This window comes from Anomalospiza imberbis, chromosome 1, assembly GCF_031753505.1.
Source record: "Anomalospiza imberbis isolate Cuckoo-Finch-1a 21T00152 chromosome 1, ASM3175350v1, whole genome shotgun sequence".
NCBI lineage: Eukaryota > Metazoa > Chordata > Aves > Passeriformes > Viduidae > Anomalospiza > Anomalospiza imberbis.
In genome coordinates this window covers 99,619,320-99,640,965 of record NC_089681.1, presented here as the reverse complement: position 1 = coordinate 99,640,965, position 21,646 = coordinate 99,619,320, and the positions used below count along the sequence as shown (strand labels likewise).

Sequence of the window (21,646 nt, the reverse complement as noted above, 5' to 3'; positions counted from 1 at the left end):
AGAAAACCCACGCGAAAGGCACGTTTACCCCCACCAAAAGCCCTGAATTTTTGGCGGGCGGGAGAAGGGGGTGTCCAAGGCATCGGTGCGCGGGAAATGGGGCTGCAGATGCAGGCTGAGCCGAAGGATGGAGCGGGAGAGGAGGGAGAGGGAGGAAGCGCGACCCGAGGCGGAGGGGCCGCTCCGGGGGGGACCCGCCGTCGCCCCGCGCTGCCTTCTGGCTGTGGGCGGGGTGTCGCCGCCCTTGGGCCGCCGCCGGGGCGGGCCGGGCCGGGCCGGGGGGATGGCGGGGGAGGAGGAGGAGGAGGAAGGGGGGAGCGGGGGTGTCATGCCGAGAGCTCGCGTCGCAGCCCGGCAGGCCGCGGCCCGACCCGCACCCCGGGGCGCAGCCCTCCGCCGCTCCCCCAGGCAAGCGGCCCCGCTCCCCGCCGGGCCCGGGGCACCCGCGCCCCGGGCAGCAGCCAGCCGCGTCCCGAACGGGCGGAGGGAAGGGGGGAAGGAGAGCGAAGCCCTCTCCGCCGCTCAGAGGAAGGGGAGGGAATGGGGAAAGTTTAGCGGAGGGTGTTTCAATCGGGAGTTATCCCTAAAGAGCCTTTCCCCTGATCTGATCCAGAGGGCAGCGCTGGGAGGAGGGGGCGGCGACGACGAGCAGCCCTGCAACATCTGTAAAACTTGAAGGAGGCGGCGGAGAGCAGCGCGCGAGACGGAGAAAAGAGAGAGGGACAACTTTTCCGACACGTGAGTACCTCGGCGCGATGTGTTTGTTCTCTCCTTCGGTGGCTGCGCCGAGCCAAAACAATGCGGGGCGGTGGCGGGGCTGGAGGGGACGGGCGGCACGGGACGGGACGGAGGGGTCCCCCCTTCCCTACCAAAACTGTTTGGTACTAGTGGGTAGATTTGGGGATACTTTTTTTTTTTCCTTTTGCTCCCTCTCTTCTTTTTCTTCTTTTTCTTCTTTTTCTCCTCCCCTCTGCTCTTTTTGTTGAACCAAATCAGAAATGTCAGTCAGTGCGAGTGAGTCAGAAGGGATCAGATTACAAGATCACTGAAACTGATGTCGGACCCGCGCACACACACCCCCACACGGAGGCAGAGGCGCGGGCAGCTCCCCGCGGGAGGCGGGCAGGGATAAAACAACCACCACCAACACCCGCCGGCCCTCCTCTGCCGCCCCCGTTCCGCCTGTGTCCCGTCCCGTCCCCCTGCCCCGCGGGATGCCCGCCGGCCGCGGCGGGGGCCGGCCCCGCTAGCCGCGGCGGCGGCGGAGCGGCGCGGGGACGAACCGGCGGCCCCGGCCCTCGCCCATGGGCAGCGCGGGGGCTCGGCGGCAGCGGCGGCAGGTACGTACCCACTTCGGCGAGAAGTTCTTTGTTCCCCGGCTCTACTCCGGGCCACTTTCTTGTCGTCTCCCAGCGCTCCGGCCCCGCTCCCGGCCCCCTTCCCGCTTCCCTAACTTGGAGGCGGGGGTCAGGGGGGACCGAGGTGTCTAACCCCCAAAATGGCTGTCACGGAACGCGGGAGCCGAGGGCGCGGGGTGCGGGGCGAGGCGAGGGCAGTCCCCACTCCGGGCTGGGATCGGCCGGGCACGTCCCGCGGCAGAGCTGCCGATGTGCGGGCGACAGCTGCTGTTTTATTTCCACCCCCTTCTTTCTCCTCGACCCTGCTCCCTGAGCGACTCCCGGGGGTTTTCACGCCCGTGCGGTGGGAGGCCGGCATAAACTTCGCAGGGGGAAAGGCGAGAGGAGCGGAGGAGAATCCGCTGTCACATCTGGCGGGGCGGAGGGGCGCCCGGGGGTCGTCGTTCCCTGCCGGCTGCTCCCTGCGAGGAAGGGACGGTCGGGTCCCGGGAGGGGGGCGCGGGCGTGCCGGCGCCTCTCTGAGCAGAGCGGCGCTCGGCCCGCTGCGCGCCGCCGCTGGCACGGGGTCAGGCGGGGGAGCGGGGCGGCGGGACGGGCCCGGCTGAGGCCGGGCGGGAGGAGCGGGGCGGCTGCCCCACGGGAGCGCCTCGGTGCCGCCCCGGGCCGGCACCGCGGCCCGGCCGTGCACCGCCCAACTTTGCAGGGTGGGAGCAGAGCGTGTCCGCCGCGGTTCCGATTGTCCCGTGAAGTCGGTGGGGTGTTGGCACAATTCCCGCGCCTTCGGACGGGCCCGCCGGCTCGCAGCTGCTAGCGCCCGCTCCCCAACCCGCGCACCACGTGAAGAGAAAAGGTAAAAGGAAACACACGCCCCTCGCTCCCCATCTCACTCCCCAGATTTGTTTTTAACCCTCTGGTGCGTAGTTTTTATCCGGTCCTGCGGGTGCGGTGTCCGTGGCCTTCTGCCAGTTTGTATGTAGATATATTTATGTAAAACATTTTCTCCCAGCTCCTTGCCAGCTGTTCCACATTTTCCAGCTGCCACTTCAGTTTGAAATGATGGACTGTACTCATCTCAAAGAGCCTTTTAGTCAGAGGTACGGATAGCTGTCTGTTTGATACACAGTGAGTGTCACGTTTTAGAGGCTACTTCACTAAAGGAGCATTAAGTAGCAACCCACGGCAAAACGCTCCTCTTCGTTGCGCCCTTGCTACTTCCCGCTTCATTTCCAAGCCTCAATAAACATCATTTTTTAAGCTTCAGCGTGCAGACTTCGTTTCTTTTGTGTGCGTGCTACAGAAAAACTTGGAAGCGAAATTTTCCAGAGGCCTTGAGACATGTGGCTGATTAAACCAACAAACATTTTTAGGAGGGCACGGCTGCCTCTCTGCTTCTCTGGGCTGTAGGTATCTGTTTTGAAATCGATTAAGTCACTGGAATAGTGAGAAATCTCTATGTTTCTCTGTGTTCCAAAATTGGTTTTGGTGTGGTGTTCAAAGAAATTATGGATCAAAATGTGCCAGAACTGGCCTTAAGTAGTTTGAATATTTGTGCAATTGCATTGTAATTTGGAGAGGTGCCTCACTGATTGATTCCTATAATTATTTCATTTATGTCCTTTATTAAAAATTGATAATGATCTGACAGTTTCTTAATTACATATGTCATGATTATTTTGAAGGAAGACAAATGCAGTGTTTCAAAAGTAAAATAACCCTAAAATGTAAAAATTGCCATCTTCACACCACTATTTCAGTCGTGGAAATATATATTAAAAGTAATTGTGAATGAGTTTAGCAATGTAAACTGTAGGCAGACTCTTGAGAGTTTGTTTATATAAGGAAGGTTTGGGTATAACTAGCTAGTATGTAAATACTTTCAGTTTTGTGTATAGCCCAATTCTAAAAGCATAAATAATAGTAACTATGAGAGAAGGCTATTTTAAGGACAGGGAATTATTTATTTAAAAGCAGGATTATGTGATTTTGAATGAGAGGAAGAATGAGTAAGAAAAGGACTCTTTTAGTGTATGTGTATTCTTTTAAGTAGCAGTGGAAGCAAAACTGTGGCTTAAGGTGCCCAAATGAATGCACTCTTGCATTCTGGTAATAGCATATGGTTTTCAGCAGGACATGCTGTTTTCCATAGCTTTTCTGTAGATGTACTGCAAAACAAAGACATCATCTGCATTTTCCTGCATAAGCAGAGTAACATTTTTGGCTTGAGAAGGTGTGCAGTGGCCAAGAAAGAGTTATTACTGCTATATGTAATCATCAGTTGGGATAGTTCGTTTTCAAACACAAAAACAGTTTGTAGCTAAGAAATTAAAGTATCAATGGCTATAAGTGATTTTTTTTCTGAATAGTGTTGGAAAAACAAAAATACTCATGTTTGGAGATATTATAATTTGTTCATATTGCAGATTACTCGAATTTTTAACAAGATTAATGTATGCACTGATACTGACCCATGAAAGTTTCAGTTACACTTCCTGCCTCGTTTTGGGGAAAGCTATTCAATTACCTGCACTCCTGTAGTGTATTTGAATTCTAGTCTGCATATTAGAGGAAGGAATGGCATATTTTTATGTTGCAGAGTGTTACTGAAAAGTTAGTCATCTTTGCCTGATAAATAAGGAATTTGAGGGCTATATTAAAGCAGGGTTTATTTGAAGTTATGGAAGGAGGCATTTTAATGATCAGTGTTGCATGTGTTCAACTATATGGAGACAGAAATGTAAAAAGAAAAAGCAAACTTGAAGGAAAAGTGAATCAACGAGTCATGAAATCCTCAGGAAAACCTTAGCAATGGAATGTTAATGCTTTTAGACTATAGTAGATTACCTTAAAAGTCAGGCTTTTCTTCTTTATGCAATTGTTGTAAATCCCTAGCTAAGGAATACTTTGAAGAAAGCTTTAGTTTTTCTGGCACTCATATTCTGTAGTAATTCTGGTTGTTTTGGAAGATTCAAGGTATTTTCTGCCAACTTGCAGTTAGGCAATTAAAATGCTAAAATGGCTACAGAGGAAGCTTTTTATTTAACAAAAGGTTCAGCTGTAATAATGATTTCAAGTTGTCTTTTAACCACAGGTTTTATAGACATCCTCCCTTTAGACTCTGTCATTTTTATAAGGGAATTGATTTGTTATACTTTAAAATCAAATAAAATGAGACAGAATAAACAAAAATAGGGCATGGGTGCTGCTGCAAACTTTTCAAGTTCTTTCAGTGCATTTTTCATCTTTACTTTTATTTGATAGGTCTGTGAAATAGAGCTGTAGACTGGCAGACTTTAAATGAAATTTCACACTTTGATGATTTTTTTTAAACTTTGATATATTGACAGCAAAAGGAGCTGCAAAGCTTTTATATAACTTGAGCAGTAACGCCAAGCAGCAGTCAAACGTCTCTATGCATTTGTGTTTAACTGCAGAAGAAAAACATGTCCATGGGCAGTAGAGGGTTCTTATCAACTCCCTAATCCCAGATCCCAGCAAACCTTGAGGGCATGCCTCAGATCTTGCTGAAATCATTGTAGACTCTCACAGTTTGCAGATTAAATATGCTATGTGTTCCTGGCTCCAACAACAGTTTTATGAGCTCACTAAGCTTCCTGTTTTAAGATCCTTTTCTGAAGTTTTTAGGAGCTGCTAAGGGCGCTGCTGTCTATGGCAAGTGGTACTTGTTAATTTAGGGACACTTCAGGTATTTCATTCTGTCTGTAAAAAGAGCCAAAATTGCTATTTTCATTTTAGAAGTCGAGTTGCACCGAAAAAAAAGGAGCTCCTTTAAAGAGGGATTCTTTTGTTTTAATGTGTGTGTCAGTACACAAGGTGACAAAGTTTATAAGAGGCTTGATTTGTTTTACGGGGCTCATTAAAAGAGACTTTTTCAGTTGTAACTCTAAGCACAATGCAGCTTTTAGTACATAATTTCTGAGCCTCTTTTAACCAATTGTGCTTGTAGCAGCTCATTAAACATACCTTTGAAGTTCTTGTTCTCCTTTATGTCTCAAAGAAGGGAAAATATATTCTGCCAAGAATGAATTTCAGTGAATCAGGTGGCTAACCCTGGCATTTGTTGACCCTTCTGAAGGTATGGCATTACCCCTCACATTCAGAGTCTGGTCTTTTCTAGGTGCTAAATGGTTAACTCTTATATTTTATTCACTGTAATCATGTTTGTGTATTCGGTGTAATAGTTTTAATTAAAAAGGAAAATACTTATTGTCCAACAACATGTGTCATATTATTCCCAAGAGAACTTGAGCCAATTTTGTGCTTAAAGGTTATTCAGTGAATGAAATTTTGAAAGCCCATTTGTCAAGGTACTGCACGGCTTCTGTTAGTTTTCAACCCCCAAATTCATTGTCCGCATGGCCCAGTCATTAGTCAGCAGTGTATTAGTGCTGCCTTCAGGCACTGTTGCCCAGCACTTCTTCGCACCATTATAGCTCTAAAAGTGTACTCTGCCGACTGGTGGAATTACTGCTCTGATTTCCGCTTGGCTGGGTTTGAGGTAAGTCCCCTCCCTACCTTCCAGCTCAGTCTAATCCCTGCTTTCTTTTAAGGCTGCTTTCTTTAGAGATTTAGGGGGAAACTTTCTTAAAGATTGTGCTGGCATCATACTGTGGTTTTGTTGTGGTGTACTCTGTACATGTAAATTGTACCTGCCTTACCTTGAAAGTCTATTAAATTGGCTGCTGATCTGAAGAGTTGGTTTCTCTCTCTTTAAGAACAAAATAAGAAACGAGACAATACATTGATGTTAAAAACCCCTGCAAGGTTATTTAGATTACAACAAGGGACAAAGAAATTGGGATAGAATGTGTTTGTCTCTAAATAGTTGCTGGGTGTCAGAAGTGATAATATCAGAATCCACTACAAGGAGATCTGATTTGCTTAGCTGAAGTTGCCATTCAAGTTATTTTTTACACTGATCATCAAGATGATTAGGCCTTTTAAAAAGTTTATTCTTTCTTTATTTTTATTGATGCTCAAAACGTTGCTGTATTTTTTGGTATCTGATATGTAGTTCAGGGTAAAGTACCCAACAGACCTTCTGGTGGTTTAGAGCTGAACTTCCCCCAGCAGTGTTTGCTGCTTTGTATGAGACTCTGTTTTCTTTGCATACAAATCTGTTAATGTCAAGAAAATCAACTGCGTGTAAAGAATACATCATCCAGCTGCCCAGAGAATGAAGCCTTCATTAGATAAGATGTATGAATACCTGAAACTGAAGAGTCAGAAACACAGATCAAGTTAGTGTCAGTTCAGTACACTGTTCTGAACCTTGTATATTAAAATGAAATCCTAGCACTACTTATTCTTAACTGTCAGGATGTAGTTTGGTGGAGGTTTGCTTGGCTCTTCAATTCACTATGGATGTTTTTTCTAGGAAAATAATACAGCTGTGTAATTCTGTGATGACACTGTTTTAACAAGGATAGTGGATTGTGCATTTGTAATGTGGCAGTTCAGAGTTGTGCCATTGTGTTTTGTCAAGTTACAAAAACACAAAGGAATTATGATGCAATTTTCCTGCTGTTATGAGACAGGAGTAAAACCTAAAGTAAACTGTAAAAGCTGAAGATAAAGTTTTATAAAGTACCTTTCACACTTGAAGTTCTTCCTGGGTATATGGAGATTTCCTACCTCTTTTACATGTTAAAACATCTGTGTTGGGTTAGAACATGAAATTCTGGATGAAGGCATCCCTTAACCTGAGTATGCTGAAGACATAAACAGGCTTCCAGGAATGGGACTGTGATCAAAACATGGTACTTTCCAAAAACATTCTACTTGATTCCTTTGATCTTGTTTTAAAATGCTAATTGTAAAGTATGGAATACAGTCTTTTCTTCTTTCATTTGCATATCATAAGTTGGGAACAGAAGGCACATCTTTGCAATAGATGTACATTAAATACATTCTTCCTTGAGCTCAGTTCCTGTATAGATTGACATTGATATATAGATCTAGTTTTGTTTCTAAGGAATCTTTCATCTGTTGGAATTGATGAGATAAAACAAAAAGTGTGAAGAAAGTGGTCATTTCACTGGAATGTTGAGCTCCAGTACTTGAAATTAAGAGTATTTCTGCATTTTTCTGTCGAAGTTGTAGTGACTACTTACTTGACTGTGATGCAAAGCACATCCATTACAGATGTTTGCAATTTGCTTTACCAAACTAAGAAGGCAAAGGAAAAAAAACCAGTGTGTATTGTCACCCTAAGAGTCCTAGGAGCAGTATTAGCAGAGAAAGTCATAGAGTTATTTTATCCACACAGAAAATCGTGCTGTTGTCGTCCTCCGTGTTCTCTAAGAATATTCCGGGCCTTTCAGATCTTGAGCATATGAATGAACTAAAATCCAGGTTTCATAAAACAAATGTGTTGCCAAAGGAAGTCACTGTACTTAAGTTTGTTTTAGATTTAGTGCTGCTGAATTCCTGAAGATAGATGGGAAAAAACAGAGTGTAGGCTTGGTAGGGAAGTTTGAAGTGTCCCCCTCATTGTAACTTATTACTACAAACAGTACAGTCCACAGGAGATTTTTTTTCTTTCCCCTGTGCTAATTCTATTACAGCTAATCTTACTTTGACATAATTTATTAGAGTTTTTCCTGCTGCAGAATTTGAAGCACAAGAACAAGTAGGATTGAAAAACAAGCAGTAACACAGCTTAGTCTGAATTTCTGAGCAATATTAGGTAGTTTAATTGGAAGTAGATCTGATTTCTCCAGGGTAAGTGCATTAAGTTTTAGACATGCCCCCCTCCCCAAATATATTGAAGTATTTGGAGACTTGAAAGATATGTAGTAGCACTTTCTATTTTTTAAGAAATAAACTTTATTATTTCCATTGTATTTAGACAGTTTGTAAGAAAGTCAAAAAAGAAATAAGGGAAACCAAAGACCATGTGATTAAAATAACAAATGCTTAAATGCAGAGTTAATGACCTAATTTGTGTTGTTTTTGTTGTGGGGCTGTTTGTGAGTTTGTTTTTCTTAAGTTCCTTATTATAAAGACTCTCAGACAGTGAATTGATTATAAAATTTTACCTTAGAGGATATAACATATCTGAATTGTAAAACCACTAAGTCTGGGCTCTGTTTCCCTCAGCTTTGTGTTGCATGTTCCCAAACAGCAGCTTCTGTGAGGGATAGACTATTTAGAGATGGACAGTTCGATCTGAATTCTTCAGTGTTGTTATTCATTAAGTTCTATTTGCTGAGTAAGGAAATGAATCATCTCTTTCCTGGCAGAAATCTGTTTTCTTCTGATACAGAGTTGAATCTGTTGAAGTAATAGTAAAGACTTTTAATTGGGGTTATACTTACCAGCTTTTTAAATCCGAAAAACAAAAGTAGATGTAATTTACTTGTAAGGCTGTGTGGTTGATGTGTATTTAAGTCGACCTAGGTGCTGCCTCAGTAGAAAGTGCCACTTATTGATACTATTGTATGTGTATGCTTAAAATATGTTCAGAACTTTTAGGTAGCTGGGTTTATCTGTAGCAGAAATACGTTAGCAAATACATAATTCCCCTAGAGTCGAGCAACTATTACAGTCAATCAGTAGTTCAGTGTATGCCATAGAATATTTTTTGTCACTTAGGATCTTAATCACGAGGATGCTAATAGCACTGGTTTGCCTAGCTGATTGCCTTTGTGTTTGTGATCCTCCGTTATTGTTGCCACAAGCTATTTAACCTATCAGGAACAGATCAGATCGTTATTAACCAGGCTTTAGGTCTAGTTGTTTTTCATTCTTTATAGGGGGAAAGAAATCAAAGAAAAACAACAAGGAAAAGACAGCAGATAGTAATGAATTTGGAAAGATTGTATTAATACATGTTGTGTCTCTGAACAGGGACAATTTGGGGTATTTTTCAATTTCAATCTACAAATCCACCTGGTTCTGTCAAACATTTCTTTCTTTCTTTTTCTTTCTTTGTCTTTCTTTTTCTTTCTTTCTTTTTCTTTCCTTCTTTCCTTCTTTATTCTTTCTTTCTTTCTTTCTTTCTTTCTTTCTTTCTTTTTTCTTTCTTTCTTTCTTTCTTTCTTTCTTTCTTTCTTTCTTTCTTTCTTTCTTTCTTTCTTTCTTTCTTTCTTTCTTCTTCATTTATAGATCATGCATGTAATTGAAATGGAGATAGGTATTATGAAATATAAGATACCTTGCCCTCCCCTCCCTGAACAGATTGTTTGTTGTGGTTTTATAGAAAGTGGATATAAGACTCTTTGTGCTGTTTATATTAGTCTTACTGTGAGTAATTGTCTCAGCAGGGAGGAACCTAAAAAAAGTTCACCCTGGAGTAGTTAATGAAGGTTGCAGAATTCTGGTGTAGCTTACCAGGAATTAGGAAATGATAAAACTATTCTAAAAATATGCTGGTTAGATTCTATAGCTGCTACAGAAATGGTGAGATGTAGCAAGAGGTTAATGTTACATTTGGGAGAAATTTCTTAAAATGTCTGAGCGCTTGAACATTTTTCATCAGGTTCTGTCAGGGGTAACTTTGTCAGTGCAGATTTGCCAGCAGATTTGATAGAAAGCAATACTGAAATCTAGGTGGGTTTTGGAAGTTAAATGTACCTGAATCAAGCCTGTATAAATCAGTGTGAAATAGCTCCTATATAACAGCTTAAGATTGTCACATATAAATTTTGGATTTGAATGTAGCTGAACAAGATGCATTTTTTTATTCTTAAATAATCCCAAGGAACAGTGCAACCCATGTTGATAGAATTGATAAAGGGTCCTTTATGGTTGAGAGAGACTGTAATTTCCTGATTGTTCTTCATGCCTCCCCTTGTGTTTTTCACTTTCATACAGTTGCGCTGTTCAAGATGTATTGTGTCCCCAAAGACTACTTCCAGTAGTGTGGATCAAAGTAGTACCTATGAACACCCTAACTACCCAGAGTCATTTCTGAAAAATTAAACATGCTATGTTTGCTTGCACGCTGATTGGGGCACTCGGGTTGCTGATAGCAATCAGTATGAACTTCCCTACTGCTGATGTAATGATGATGAATGCTGTGACACTGCTATTTCAGACAGCTCTTCTCAGTGGATGCAAACCACTTGTTAATGAATTGAATACAACTATAGCAGCTCAAGTAAAACAGGGAAAGGTTTTACTTGTTTCTTTTTTATTTTTTTAATTCAACATGTTAAAAGATGCTCCTCAAAAAATTAAAATAAAGCAAAGAAAGGCAGATGGTTTAAGTTCACAAGAAACATAAACCAGTCTTAACATGCAAATTGAGAATTTTGAATGCTTACACTTCAGCACTCTGACCAAAGCAAGCAGTCTTGTTGAAGTCAGTGAGCCTATTACTAGCAATAAATATTTGCATGGTCTGGTCTTTAAAAGTAATGTATGCAGTATAAATTAAATGATTTAAAAAGTAGTTCAGAGAAGAGAAGTGATAGAGTGAAAATTTCTTGGAAAATTGAAATGTGTGTTCAGAAAAGATCAAGTTTCTTGTTCTTCCAAGCACAGGACTGCTCCACTGGTTTTGGTTCGATTGGACTGTGAGTAAACGAACAAAAAAATGTGAGTTTTTTCCTCCCCAGTATATTAATATGATCATTTTTACTACTATAAGGCACAGTTTTATAACCAGCAAACATAAGGACCAGAAATTACATAATATTAAGTTACTTGAAAGAAGATTTTTTGTTTGAAATAAATTTCCAACATATTGTGATTTATTGACACTCCTTTTAAAAGAGATAGTTTTCCTCACTTAACTAGTTCATTCCAGTAGCGTGTTCCTAAAATTCCTCCAATATGATATGCAAGTGGGGAAGGTTTACATTTTTATTTTAAAAAGCAGAGACACACCTGCAGGCAGGTTACTGTTTTGAGAGGGATTAGGTTTAAAATGGAGATCTGGAATTAATTGTGCAGTGGGTTCAGGCTTCAGGGAAATTACAAAAGGTTCAAGCACGGTTGAATGGGAAAAAGCCATGAATGTTTGCTTTCGGGAAGGAATGTTTATCCCTCTATTTACCTATGGAAGTTCAGGCTTTTGCCCATATACTGTTATAGCATTTTCTTGCCTTTCATATGCACACGGAGATGCTGGATAGCCAATGAAACTAGCTTTTAGGTTTTTTGAAAGTGGGACTCCTTGCTGCGAGTAGACACAGATTGTCTTAAGCCTGGAGGCAGGAACAAGAAAGTCACTGACCCACACGCTGGAGAAAGAAACACATACACCCTAATATGCACCCCATATATTTGTATTTTAGTGTGGAGATGATGTCAGGCTGTCTGATTTTTAGAATGCTTTTTGATAGGGGTTAACAACCCCTAGTAGAACCCTAGTTAACAACTCCTAGTAGAAAGAAATCTTCACCTAACCTTGGACTTTTTTTTTTTTTTTTTTTTTTTTTTGTGAACTGCAGCTCCCAGATTTCGGTACAGTTTCTGAGAGAAAATAAAAATCAGCCAAATTTAAGGAGGATTAGAAGATGTGTATCTGGCTTGTGTTTTCAACTTAGTCTTAAGGTAGTCTTCAGGAAAAAAAAAAGATTTTTTGGGACACCATATTGATCTCTTGGATGTCTTCTTCCCTGAGGGATATGCTTGGCAAAACACAGCAAACCACATCTCTCTAATTATTAGTCCTGTTATCTCTTCTGGCCTTCCGTACCTTCCCAACCACGTGCACCACCACTGATGCACCACTGGGGGTTTGCTGGATCTGCAGGAATTCTTGTAGATGTCCATGCCACGGGTGTGTGGGTTGGGAGCAGAGGAGGGAAGGCACAGGAGGAAAGGCCTGAAGTGGGGGGTCATTGGCTCGTGGTGCAGAGCGGAGTAAAAAAGTTTACTCTAGTGGTGTTCCTTCTTTCATTCTGACACGAATAAAAGCAGCCTTCTGAATGTAAACTAAATAGACATGAAACAGAACAGATGAACCAAGTGCAGATGTTTATATTAGTTCTTGGCTAGTTCTGCATTTTTCTGTCCAAAAATTTAAGTGCTGCTTTAGGCCTCTGTTCTGTACTGTGGTCCATACCAGGTAGCATAAAACAAAGAAGTGATGGAGAGTGATGAAGAATATGGAATTATGTCTGCTATTCTTCCAGTAATGAAGATGACCCCAAAGTACCAGAAATTCTCACTGGCAGGCTGTTGGGGAAAGACATAAAGTAGCCAAGAGAATGGATGATGTCAGTCTTACCAGCCACACATTGCTCTTGAATTGCATGTGACCCGACATACAGCTTTTTTAGTTCCTTCAGCAATGCATAGAAAATAATTAATTTGAGAGAATGTTAAATAACTCAAAGGCTGTTAGTCAGAGGATAGGAGGGTATGTTGAAGGACTCACTTATGCAGTGGTTGGAGGCTGAATAGAGGCAGGTTTTGGTGTTTATGTGGCCAGGGCTGTATAGAAAAAACAAACATCTTCCTCTAAGTGTGGGGTGAACAGCTTGGCAGCACTGTCAGCCTCCCCTGTGTCTACTAGTGCAAGAGACTGAAAAGCTAGTTATTCAAGCTAAATGACTAAACTGGGGTTGCCCTTGCATGAGGTCTGCAAAGGGAAAGAGGGAGAAGTCATGAGAAATTTGGAAAGGTGCTGCTTACAAAGCTCATGTGAGATCTCTCTTAAAGGAGACTTGTGTATTGCTGGGTAGAAGTCAGGGCTGTTGCAAGTTAAGTATTGTTAGATCTCTCCTACTCTCTGTGGACACCTGACATTCCCCTTAGTGTTCTGGTAGGAAGTTGTTTCACAGATCACAATAATATTTATAATTTTCACAAATAGATCCTGAGAGTAGCCTTACAAGTCCTCTTCTGTGGCAGAGCTTTTTTATTCCTGTTTTTAGCAAGCAAGAAACTCAGGGGAAGAAAAATGCCTTGCTAAAGCTTAGACAGTAGGTCAGTGGCAGAGAGTCTCTGATATCTAGCCCAGTTCCTTGGCTGTGCTGCCTAGCTGAATAATGATTCATTTAGTGATTGGGCTCTACTTTGATCCCTACTGTAAAACAATGAGGCTTTGGAGTGTTTTATTGTACTATTAAAAAGAACTCCTACTAGGAAGGTGGGAAGGGGTAGGTTTACTAGACAGCTGTGTTTGTGATGAATTGGCTTTGTAGGCTTTTTTTTTTTTTTTTTTTTTGATTTGGTGGTGTTTCTTCCTTTTTTTTTTTTTTTTTTGACTGTCAAAATTTGGGAAACAGGTTGCTAATATAATTACACTTTATTATACTTTGTGGCTTTTTGAAGCCTTTTGAAAATTTAATTTAAATGGTGTCCTAGTAGAGTGTGACTTCCTTCCATTTTAGACCCATTTCACTACCAAGCAGTGTTACCCACAGCAGAAAACTAATTATTATTTTTTGTTGCTGTTGCATAGATTCATGTTCAAACTACAAAAGTACCAAGGTATTTGGTTCTAAGCATGATGTGTGCTGAATATTGATGTTTTGTGTAAAGCTTACTTGGACAGAGAGGTGTACATCAAGTCATACTGCAGGCTGATTCTTAATATTTGTGTCCTTCACAGCCTAAGATCCCTGCAGTCTTGGGGCCTGGTGTGCCTGCACTGCTGCACAAGCAGCGATACCTTTTTACAAGTTTTTGAGCTTCTTGTATTTCCACCAGGAATGTAAAATATCTGAGAATAGGGAGAAATTAATTTGTATTAAATGAACGTGTCACTGGAGATGACACTGAGAACATCCAGGAAAGGCAAAATAACCAGATACACCCCTCTACAGAACTTTCTATTTCCAGCATTTTCATGCAAAAGAAAGTGATGTCATTGTCTGCCACCAGCAATAATATTTGTCTTTCTCTGTGGTTTTCGGTGTGTTTCACCTATACAATTTTGTTTGAGTTAGATTTCTAAACAAACAAAGTGAGAGATATTTAACATGAGTAACAAGGTGTAGAGATAGACAGGATAATTCCTGCTGCAGTGTGTTCCAACACCATGAATGTTGAAGTTTAAATATTTGGCTTCTAGAGTGAACATAAAGGTCTGTCTTGATTTTCTTGGTTTTCTTTTTCCCTTTTTTTGCCTTGTTCCAAAGTGCTCTGGGCATAAGAGAAAAATCCTGTCCTTTTTCCCCTTTGAATCCATTAAAACAACACAGAATTGGAAAAAAATGAACCTGCCTATCAAACAGCATAGTAGTTTGTGATGCTGATTCTCTTTAAAGGCAAACATGCCTAGTTTTGGTGTTAGTATTTCTTTAAATTCCTCGGGAATTCATGCATGCAAACATGATTTGATGAGCTTACAGAACTGTGAACTGCTAATTCAGTTGTGCTCCAGGCTCTTCTTCAGGTGAGAGGGATGAGAAGACTTGGGGTAAGCTTTCAAACAGTCTTTAGAGTTTATGACTCTCTTATTTCATTCAGGTATTAGTGCAAGTAGAGCTGAAGTAATGAGAAGTCATCATGGAGGCGCAGTCCCATAGCTCTACCACAACTGAGAAGAAAAAGGTGGAGAATTCCATCGTGAAATGCTCCAGTCGAACAGATGTCAGTGAGAAAGCTGTTGCCTCCAGCACAACTTCCAATGGTGAGTAACAGCAGGGATTTACTAGCAGCCAAACCTACAGTAATTTTATGTTCACTGCATTCTTTGTGAATTGAGCATTTGCACCTGGATCAGTGTTTGTTCTACAGAAAGGCTAAAGAAAACGAACGGAGGAGGGGTGGTGGTGGTGGAAAGTGGTAGGATACAATAAGGCCTGTTTTGGCATCAGGCATAGTCTCTTTCTTCCAGATGTTCTAATTTGAGATGTAAATGTGCTAAGTTATTTATTATAGGAAGTTCCTGGTTTTGGCATTTTGGAAATTGTCTTGATGAGTCTGGCAGGGCCTGCAAGTGCTTTGCATTTGACCATTGAAATCTCTTATACTAGTTAGGTAATTAGTTATTACCAGAGAGACAGAAGTAGGTCTGTCAAAATTAATGGCAAAGGGATTTTTTCTTTTCTTTTACAAATAAACTTCCTTCTCAGAAAGGGCTGTCCCACCTCCCCAAAGTTCCTTAATGCCCAGAACAAAACATCAAGCTAAGTGCGTATCCTCTGGTGGATTAATTTCAAAGTTGTGAATGTACAGCTTATAGATTTGTAAAACTGGAGTAGTTTGCTTAATTCTCCCAAGAGAGTATATCTTAGTTGACAATTTTACATGTTCCCTGCCTCTCAAAAGAGTGTGAGCTAATCCCAGCCCTAGACCTTTTCATTGTTTGGTGTTAGAGGGCTGAACATATTGGTTCCTACTAATGCAAAACTCCTGTTGCATTAAGAAAGAAAATTTCTTGAAATGGTGTGGGCATACCTATGGATTTTGGATAGCTGCAGAGTAACTACTAAAACTGCTGTTTTCTTACAAATCAGTCTAGTTATGGCTAAAAACAGAAAATGCCTTTCTGTATATTTCTTTCGGTGTATTTCTGGCAAAATATTTTCTGTTCACACTTTCTGCTTCCATCATGCTCACTTATCTGGGCTTGTGGTCCAGGTCAGGTTCTCACTTTGATATCTTGAATAAAGGTTTCTGCTTTCTCAAAGAAACAGGTTACGTGCCACTAGACTACAGGAGAAAATACATGAATCCTACAGCCATACTAGAGGGGAATCTCCATGGGTCGGTAAAAATTAGATGGCACATGTCCCAATATCCTTCTGTGTGACAGGACTTCAGATTCAAAGCAAACTCAACACCTGCTGACCTACTAGATGGAACTGATCCCCATGAGAGTATAAAAACCCTTGAGCCCCAGTGGAAAAGGTTGCATCAGTTTTCTAAGGCATATGAAATTAGATCCTCAGCTGGTGTAAGTCAGCACAGATCCGTTGCTGTCAATAGAATTACAGTGGTTCACATTAGCTGAAGAGGTCCCCATTGTATTTTTTTTAATTGATAATAGGATTTTCCACATTGGCCCAACTTTTCAAGCAGATGCACAGTGAAACACATGCATATTCTTTGATGTGTCAGGGGTTTGTACTCATTCATCTCTGACTGTTTGGGCTATCTTGAATGTTATTGGTAAACATTTAGATTTAGGGGGCTAAAATGAAAGCCTCCAAGATGTTTTTGCCTAATTTTGACACTGATCTACCGTGTGGTCAAGTAATTTTCTTTCTTTAATAGTAGTATTAGTTCTTAACTACATGCTTCACCTATGGGGAGTGTTACTGCTTAGCAGGGTCATCAAACTCCCAAGAGCTGGAAAGACTTCAAGTCTAATGAATGACTACAAAGTTGCATCACTGGAATTATCTCCTACTAATGGAAGGACATGCTAATGTAGTACACATCCTGGGGCCCAAGGCTTCCTTTTCTTAAGACAATGATAGTTAACTTTGTTTTCAGTGGGTAAATGTTGGCATTGTTAGTCTTTGTATTTAAGGAAGTCACCAGGATCTCCAAGGTTTGGGTTTGTAATTTACCTTCATGCATAACAGAGACACAAGGGCTTTTCAGAGATGAAGAGCTGGCCTTCAAAGGGATAAAAAATTGATGCCTTCTTGGATTTGAAAAAATTCCTCTTAGTCTAGAGACTTAGTGGAGCATGTACCAAAACAAATGCTATTACTAAAACTTGAGGAACTTAAATGAAAGTTTTACTCTTGCAGTGTTTTAAAAGTTTTGCTTATTGCAGATGTGATTGTCATGATAATGAATTTTGGTTACAGGGACAATTTGCATTAAAGCTGCAGCTTGCATCGTATTTGCATCTTTTGTTCTTTAATGCTGGAATGAGTATTACTACAGGAACATCATCAGTTGCTATAAGACACCACTCCTACAAAACGTGCAGCTTTTATCGATTCAGTGCCTCTTTTTCTTTTTGCAAAGGGCTGTAGTAATGTTAAATGTTGTGATTTGCATTTGAATGTTCTGTTAAACAAGGTAAGGTACCCTTAAAAATAACAAAAGGACAGAATGATCCCTGCTCTCTTCTCAGAAGACTGATGTAATTTTAGAGCAACATCTGCCTATCATACCAATGTCACCTCAAAATCACGTCTAATATCAGTGCTTTTATCCTTCTGGACAACACATGAATTAACAAAGTTTGCAGGATAAAGTTTTATTGATACTTGTCTGAAGTGTGATGTACTGACTAGTATTTTCTCAGTATCTCTGCTGTCTTCTAAAGGACTCAGAACTTGGATCATAAACAGATGGAAAGCTGCTAGTTACAGCTTTTATGCAAAGCATACAGTCGTGAAGAAACAAAGAAAATGTTATTATTTCAGCAGCTCCCAGAAATAAGTGACACACCCAGGAGCAGGATCTATGTTAATATGGCTATTGAGTGTGGAAAACTTTTAAATCATATATTGTGCAGACTGTGTGTTGAAGAGTCTGGTATAAATCCAGATGCAAGGAAAAGAAAGTGGGAAAGGTGACGTGGAAGGGGAGCTCATGTGTTATTCTGAACAGTGCAGTAGAAGTTCTGAGGCTCAGACTAAGGGTGCCCTTTGGAAGGTACCAGCTGCTCTGTAGTCTCAAGCACTGAGCAGGCATGGGCCACAGTTTACATGTTAGCCACTTCTGCTTAGTTCCTGTCATTACTTAATGCCATAAAGATTTCTGCCGCACTCACCTGACTACAAACTGTCTTGCTGAGATGCTTGCAATGTGTTAGATACGGAGTTGCTCGCATTTCCATTATAAACCCCTAAATTTCAGGATTTATAACTAAGCCATTAAAATTTGCTCCAGGACAAAACATGTACTGTAAATTAAAACTTCTTCTAAAATACATGTGATCAAAAAAATTTTAAAAAATCATAATTTGTAATGACTACAATGTAAAAGGAAATGTAATAAGAAAAATCTTTGGTGCACTTTAATTCCTAGTGGAACCACTCTTGCTTTGTTTTGAATTCAGTTTTGCAAGCTTTTGTTTTTTTTCTTCTTTGTGTTTCCCTTCGTGTGTCTCAAACAAACTGCATACAGTTTACTAGGATTGTTCCTTTTCATCTTTTGTTTGGCTGCTATATTTACTGCTAGACTAATATCCAGGGGGATAAAAACTGCTAAAGAAAACTGCTAATGGAGATGTTAATTCACAAAAGCCTGTATGAATAAAAAAGTTTGTGCTAGCGCATAAAGTAAGCTTAGTTTTGGGTTTGGTGGGATTTGGTAACCTCAGCCTGATCTGCTTTGGCAAGGTAATAACAACAACAAACAAATCACATTTATGTCATGGCTGTGCCTCTCATATTATACTGGAGTAGAAGCCAGTGCCCTGGACCACCTGGCTAACACAGGGCTGTGTTATCAGGTCTTTTCTTCTCATATGCACATTTGTGCCACTTCTCTGGAAACAAAGCACCCTGTTCCTTACCATGTCAGAGCATGGATTTAGGTTGTTCTGAAGGTTGCTGCGTGCACAGTCAGGTTTCTAACAAGTTGTGCAAAGAATGGCATTCTTAAGGGTGGTATCCATTGATAAACTCATTAACATTAGTTCTATGCTCCCATTGGAGATTCTTTGTCTGGTGTTGCAGGTCACAAAATCTGCCTTGCTAGACTTCTGGTGGATAATACAGTACCTCCTGTATTTTCAAGTAATTCCAGGGTTAGAAAGAAATCATCAGGTGAATGCTGGAAATGTTGCAGGAGTCTGCCCAGTGCCTTGTCTTGCTGCATTGTGATGAATGCCTGTGTGAAGGCTTGTTCTTGGCTGCTCCTCCGTCCGCTCCTCGGCCTCTGTGCCTCGCAGCCTGACGAGCTGTCTGAGACCAGCAGCGCGCCACGTCCATATTTCAGGCTGAGTGCTGCAGTGCTGGAGCAGAAAACTGCTTGCTGCCATGCCCTGCCTGTGCAGTTGTGCTGCTTGCACTGGTGCAGTGCCCTCCTGCTGTCCCAGCACCAGGAGTCGCCAGCCTTCCCAAGCATTGCAGTAAAGTAATGGATTCCAATCTGGTGAACTTAAGCAAATGCCTTGCTTTAGCCATGGGACTTGTTCTGTTTGCCCTGATAATGTGGGTATTTTCATGCTTACAATTAGGCAGTGGCTTTAATGCTTTACCAGGCTGGCTTCTTTGACTCTGCATTCTGTTTTGCAGATGAATTGGATTTATTCTTAGGGTGCTTCCTTAGAGGCATTGTTTAAAAAAACCCATGCTAACTTAACACAGCCCTCAGCTCAATGCCACTTGTTTTTTTCACTTAATCTGTACCATAGATATAATTAATTTTTTTGCCTTAATTTCAGAAAAGTAGAGGGAATTTCTGTAAGGACTGAACTGATACTTGTACAGGGCAAGACTGCACTTCACAGCATTGCTTGGAGAACATTAGGAAATTGTGATGCTGCATTCAAACCTGATTTATTTACCATTTGGCTTCTGAATTTTGTTGGTGACTTGAATGCTTTACCCTTTCGGACATTTTGGCTCAAAACGGATGTTTTTAATGCTTCATAAAAACAATGCAGTTATTGTATAGGAGCTCTTTCAGTGTCTGACAACCAAGCACTTATTTTCAGTTTGATATGTTTTGTCTAGTTTTTGACCCATGAGCTTGTTCCAGTGTAATCTGATATTTCTTATTAACCTATTACTCTGCCTTAAAAAAAAGCTAATTATAAACATATGTAGGTTGTGGACTTGACTACCTTTATCAGAATCAGATAGTTATTGAGAACATACTTTAAAGTGATAGAAAGCAGAAATTATTGTCTTAATGATGATGTAACTTAAAACCAAGCTTGATAGATGAATAAATGAGTGGAAGTTCTTGTGTCCACTGTGATTCTTTCAGAAGAACAGCCAGTTTCATCTAGGTCTCTTTTTTTTTTCCTTCTTCCTAGTACTTTCAGGGTTGATTGAAGGAAGTATTCAGCAGTCTGCAACCTCATAAGAATCACATTTCCTGTTTAAACTTTCAGTTGGTTGCTTGTCCTGCTGCTTGCTTTCAAGCCTCACTATAAAATAGGTGTTAATCATAATACCCATTCTTGGCCTCCTCGTTGGACTCATGTGCTCAGGGTCCTGTTGAGAGGTCAGGGTTCAAAAGAGGTTGTTAGGTATCAAGAAACATTGCCTATACTATTTTAGTGACTTGTAAATTGAGCCCTGAATTGATTATATGAGACCCAATTCTACAAAGTGATCAGGAGATGCCAGCCTCTTCCCCTGAAATCAAAGTGGATGAAGGGGCGCTCTTCACTTTCATTTTCAGGTCAAGGAGGAAACAACATCCTGTAGTTTTAGATTCTGGAAATGATAACTTCAGTGAACATGTTTTTTGGACAAATTTCTTTTTCAGTAAGACAAATACTGCAAGTAATCCCTATCTACAAGTGGTATAGTGCAGTGTGAAAGTTAAGGGTAGACTGGCCAAATGTGGTAGCCCAGAAAAATAAGAGCAAAGACCTGAACTTGTAGGATTGTTTTGTACTCTTCTGTTCTAATATTTGTGGCCAGGTTGTAAGAGGATAAACTTAAAAGATGGCACTTTTCCTAGGGGAGAATAGGCTACCCTGATGCTTGGAAGTATTGGAAATGAAAGTATTGGAGGTTGTAATTAAATGGTGACTGCATGTCTTGGTGTACTGTAATCTGGTGTGAGTAGCTGATTAAATACATGTTCTTTTGGAGTAATGCACCCATGGTCCTTTATGCTTACTAATAAAATTCCAGTCATCAAGCTATGGCTTATTGTAGACTGTAATAACTCATTCTGCCTGAAATTATTTTCTAGTGTTGTTCCTCAGTGAGCCAGCCCTACACTTACCCCACTCTAAATCCAGTGATCTGCAAGTGCAGTACAGTATTGCTTCATTAATTCTGCTGAGATTTCCCTCATTTTTCCCCCCCCTTCTCTCCCCTCCCTGCAGTGGTTAATAGCATAAGGGATATTAAATGTCAATCCTCCTGTATCCCTTTGCAAGTTCCAGAAAGAGATGATTGAGTGGCTTATCCCTGCAATCACTGTAATCAGTAAGTAATGACTTAACATCCTGCTGGATAACACGAGGTGGAATCAGGAGAAAACATTAGTTAGCAGCAGAAGCTTGCCACCTGTTCAAGGTGGAGGTTAAATTTAGGAAATTTTACACTGGGGAGTTTCTTTTCCTGAAAAACAACAACAAAAAAACTCAATCCTAAAACACCCAAGCAGTCATATATTGTGCCTAAAATGGGTTTTGATACAGAAGTGATAATAATAAAAGCATTTAAACTGTGTCTCTACAGCATGGTGATGGTACCATGCTCTGTATCTTGTGCTTTGCAGGAGTCTAGTGTCAGTCAGAACTCAAAAAATTCAGCCATTAC

The 21,646-nt window shown here is 41.1% G+C and overlaps 1 protein-coding gene across 5 annotated transcripts in view; it reads left to right on the top strand.

The window, feature by feature from the left end:
- The first annotated feature begins 316 nt into the window (after nucleotides 1–316).
- Nucleotides 317–21,646, top strand: part of GLI3 (GLI family zinc finger 3) — a 204,360-nt gene continuing 183,030 nt past the window's right edge. For 2 of the 5 annotated variants that reach the window (XM_068202060.1, XM_068202017.1), the window contains exons 1-2: nucleotides 317–738; nucleotides 14,748–14,910. In XM_068202060.1, coding sequence (XP_068058161.1) covers nucleotides 14,787–14,910 — 124 coding nt within the window. In that variant the 5' untranslated portion in view covers nucleotides 317–738; nucleotides 14,748–14,786. Of the gene's footprint in view, nucleotides 739–996; nucleotides 1,341–1,571; nucleotides 2,209–14,574; nucleotides 14,674–14,747; nucleotides 14,911–21,646 lie in introns of those variants that run through there. The other 3 variants (XM_068202022.1, XM_068202041.1, XM_068202032.1) reach the window with 3 other exon arrangements.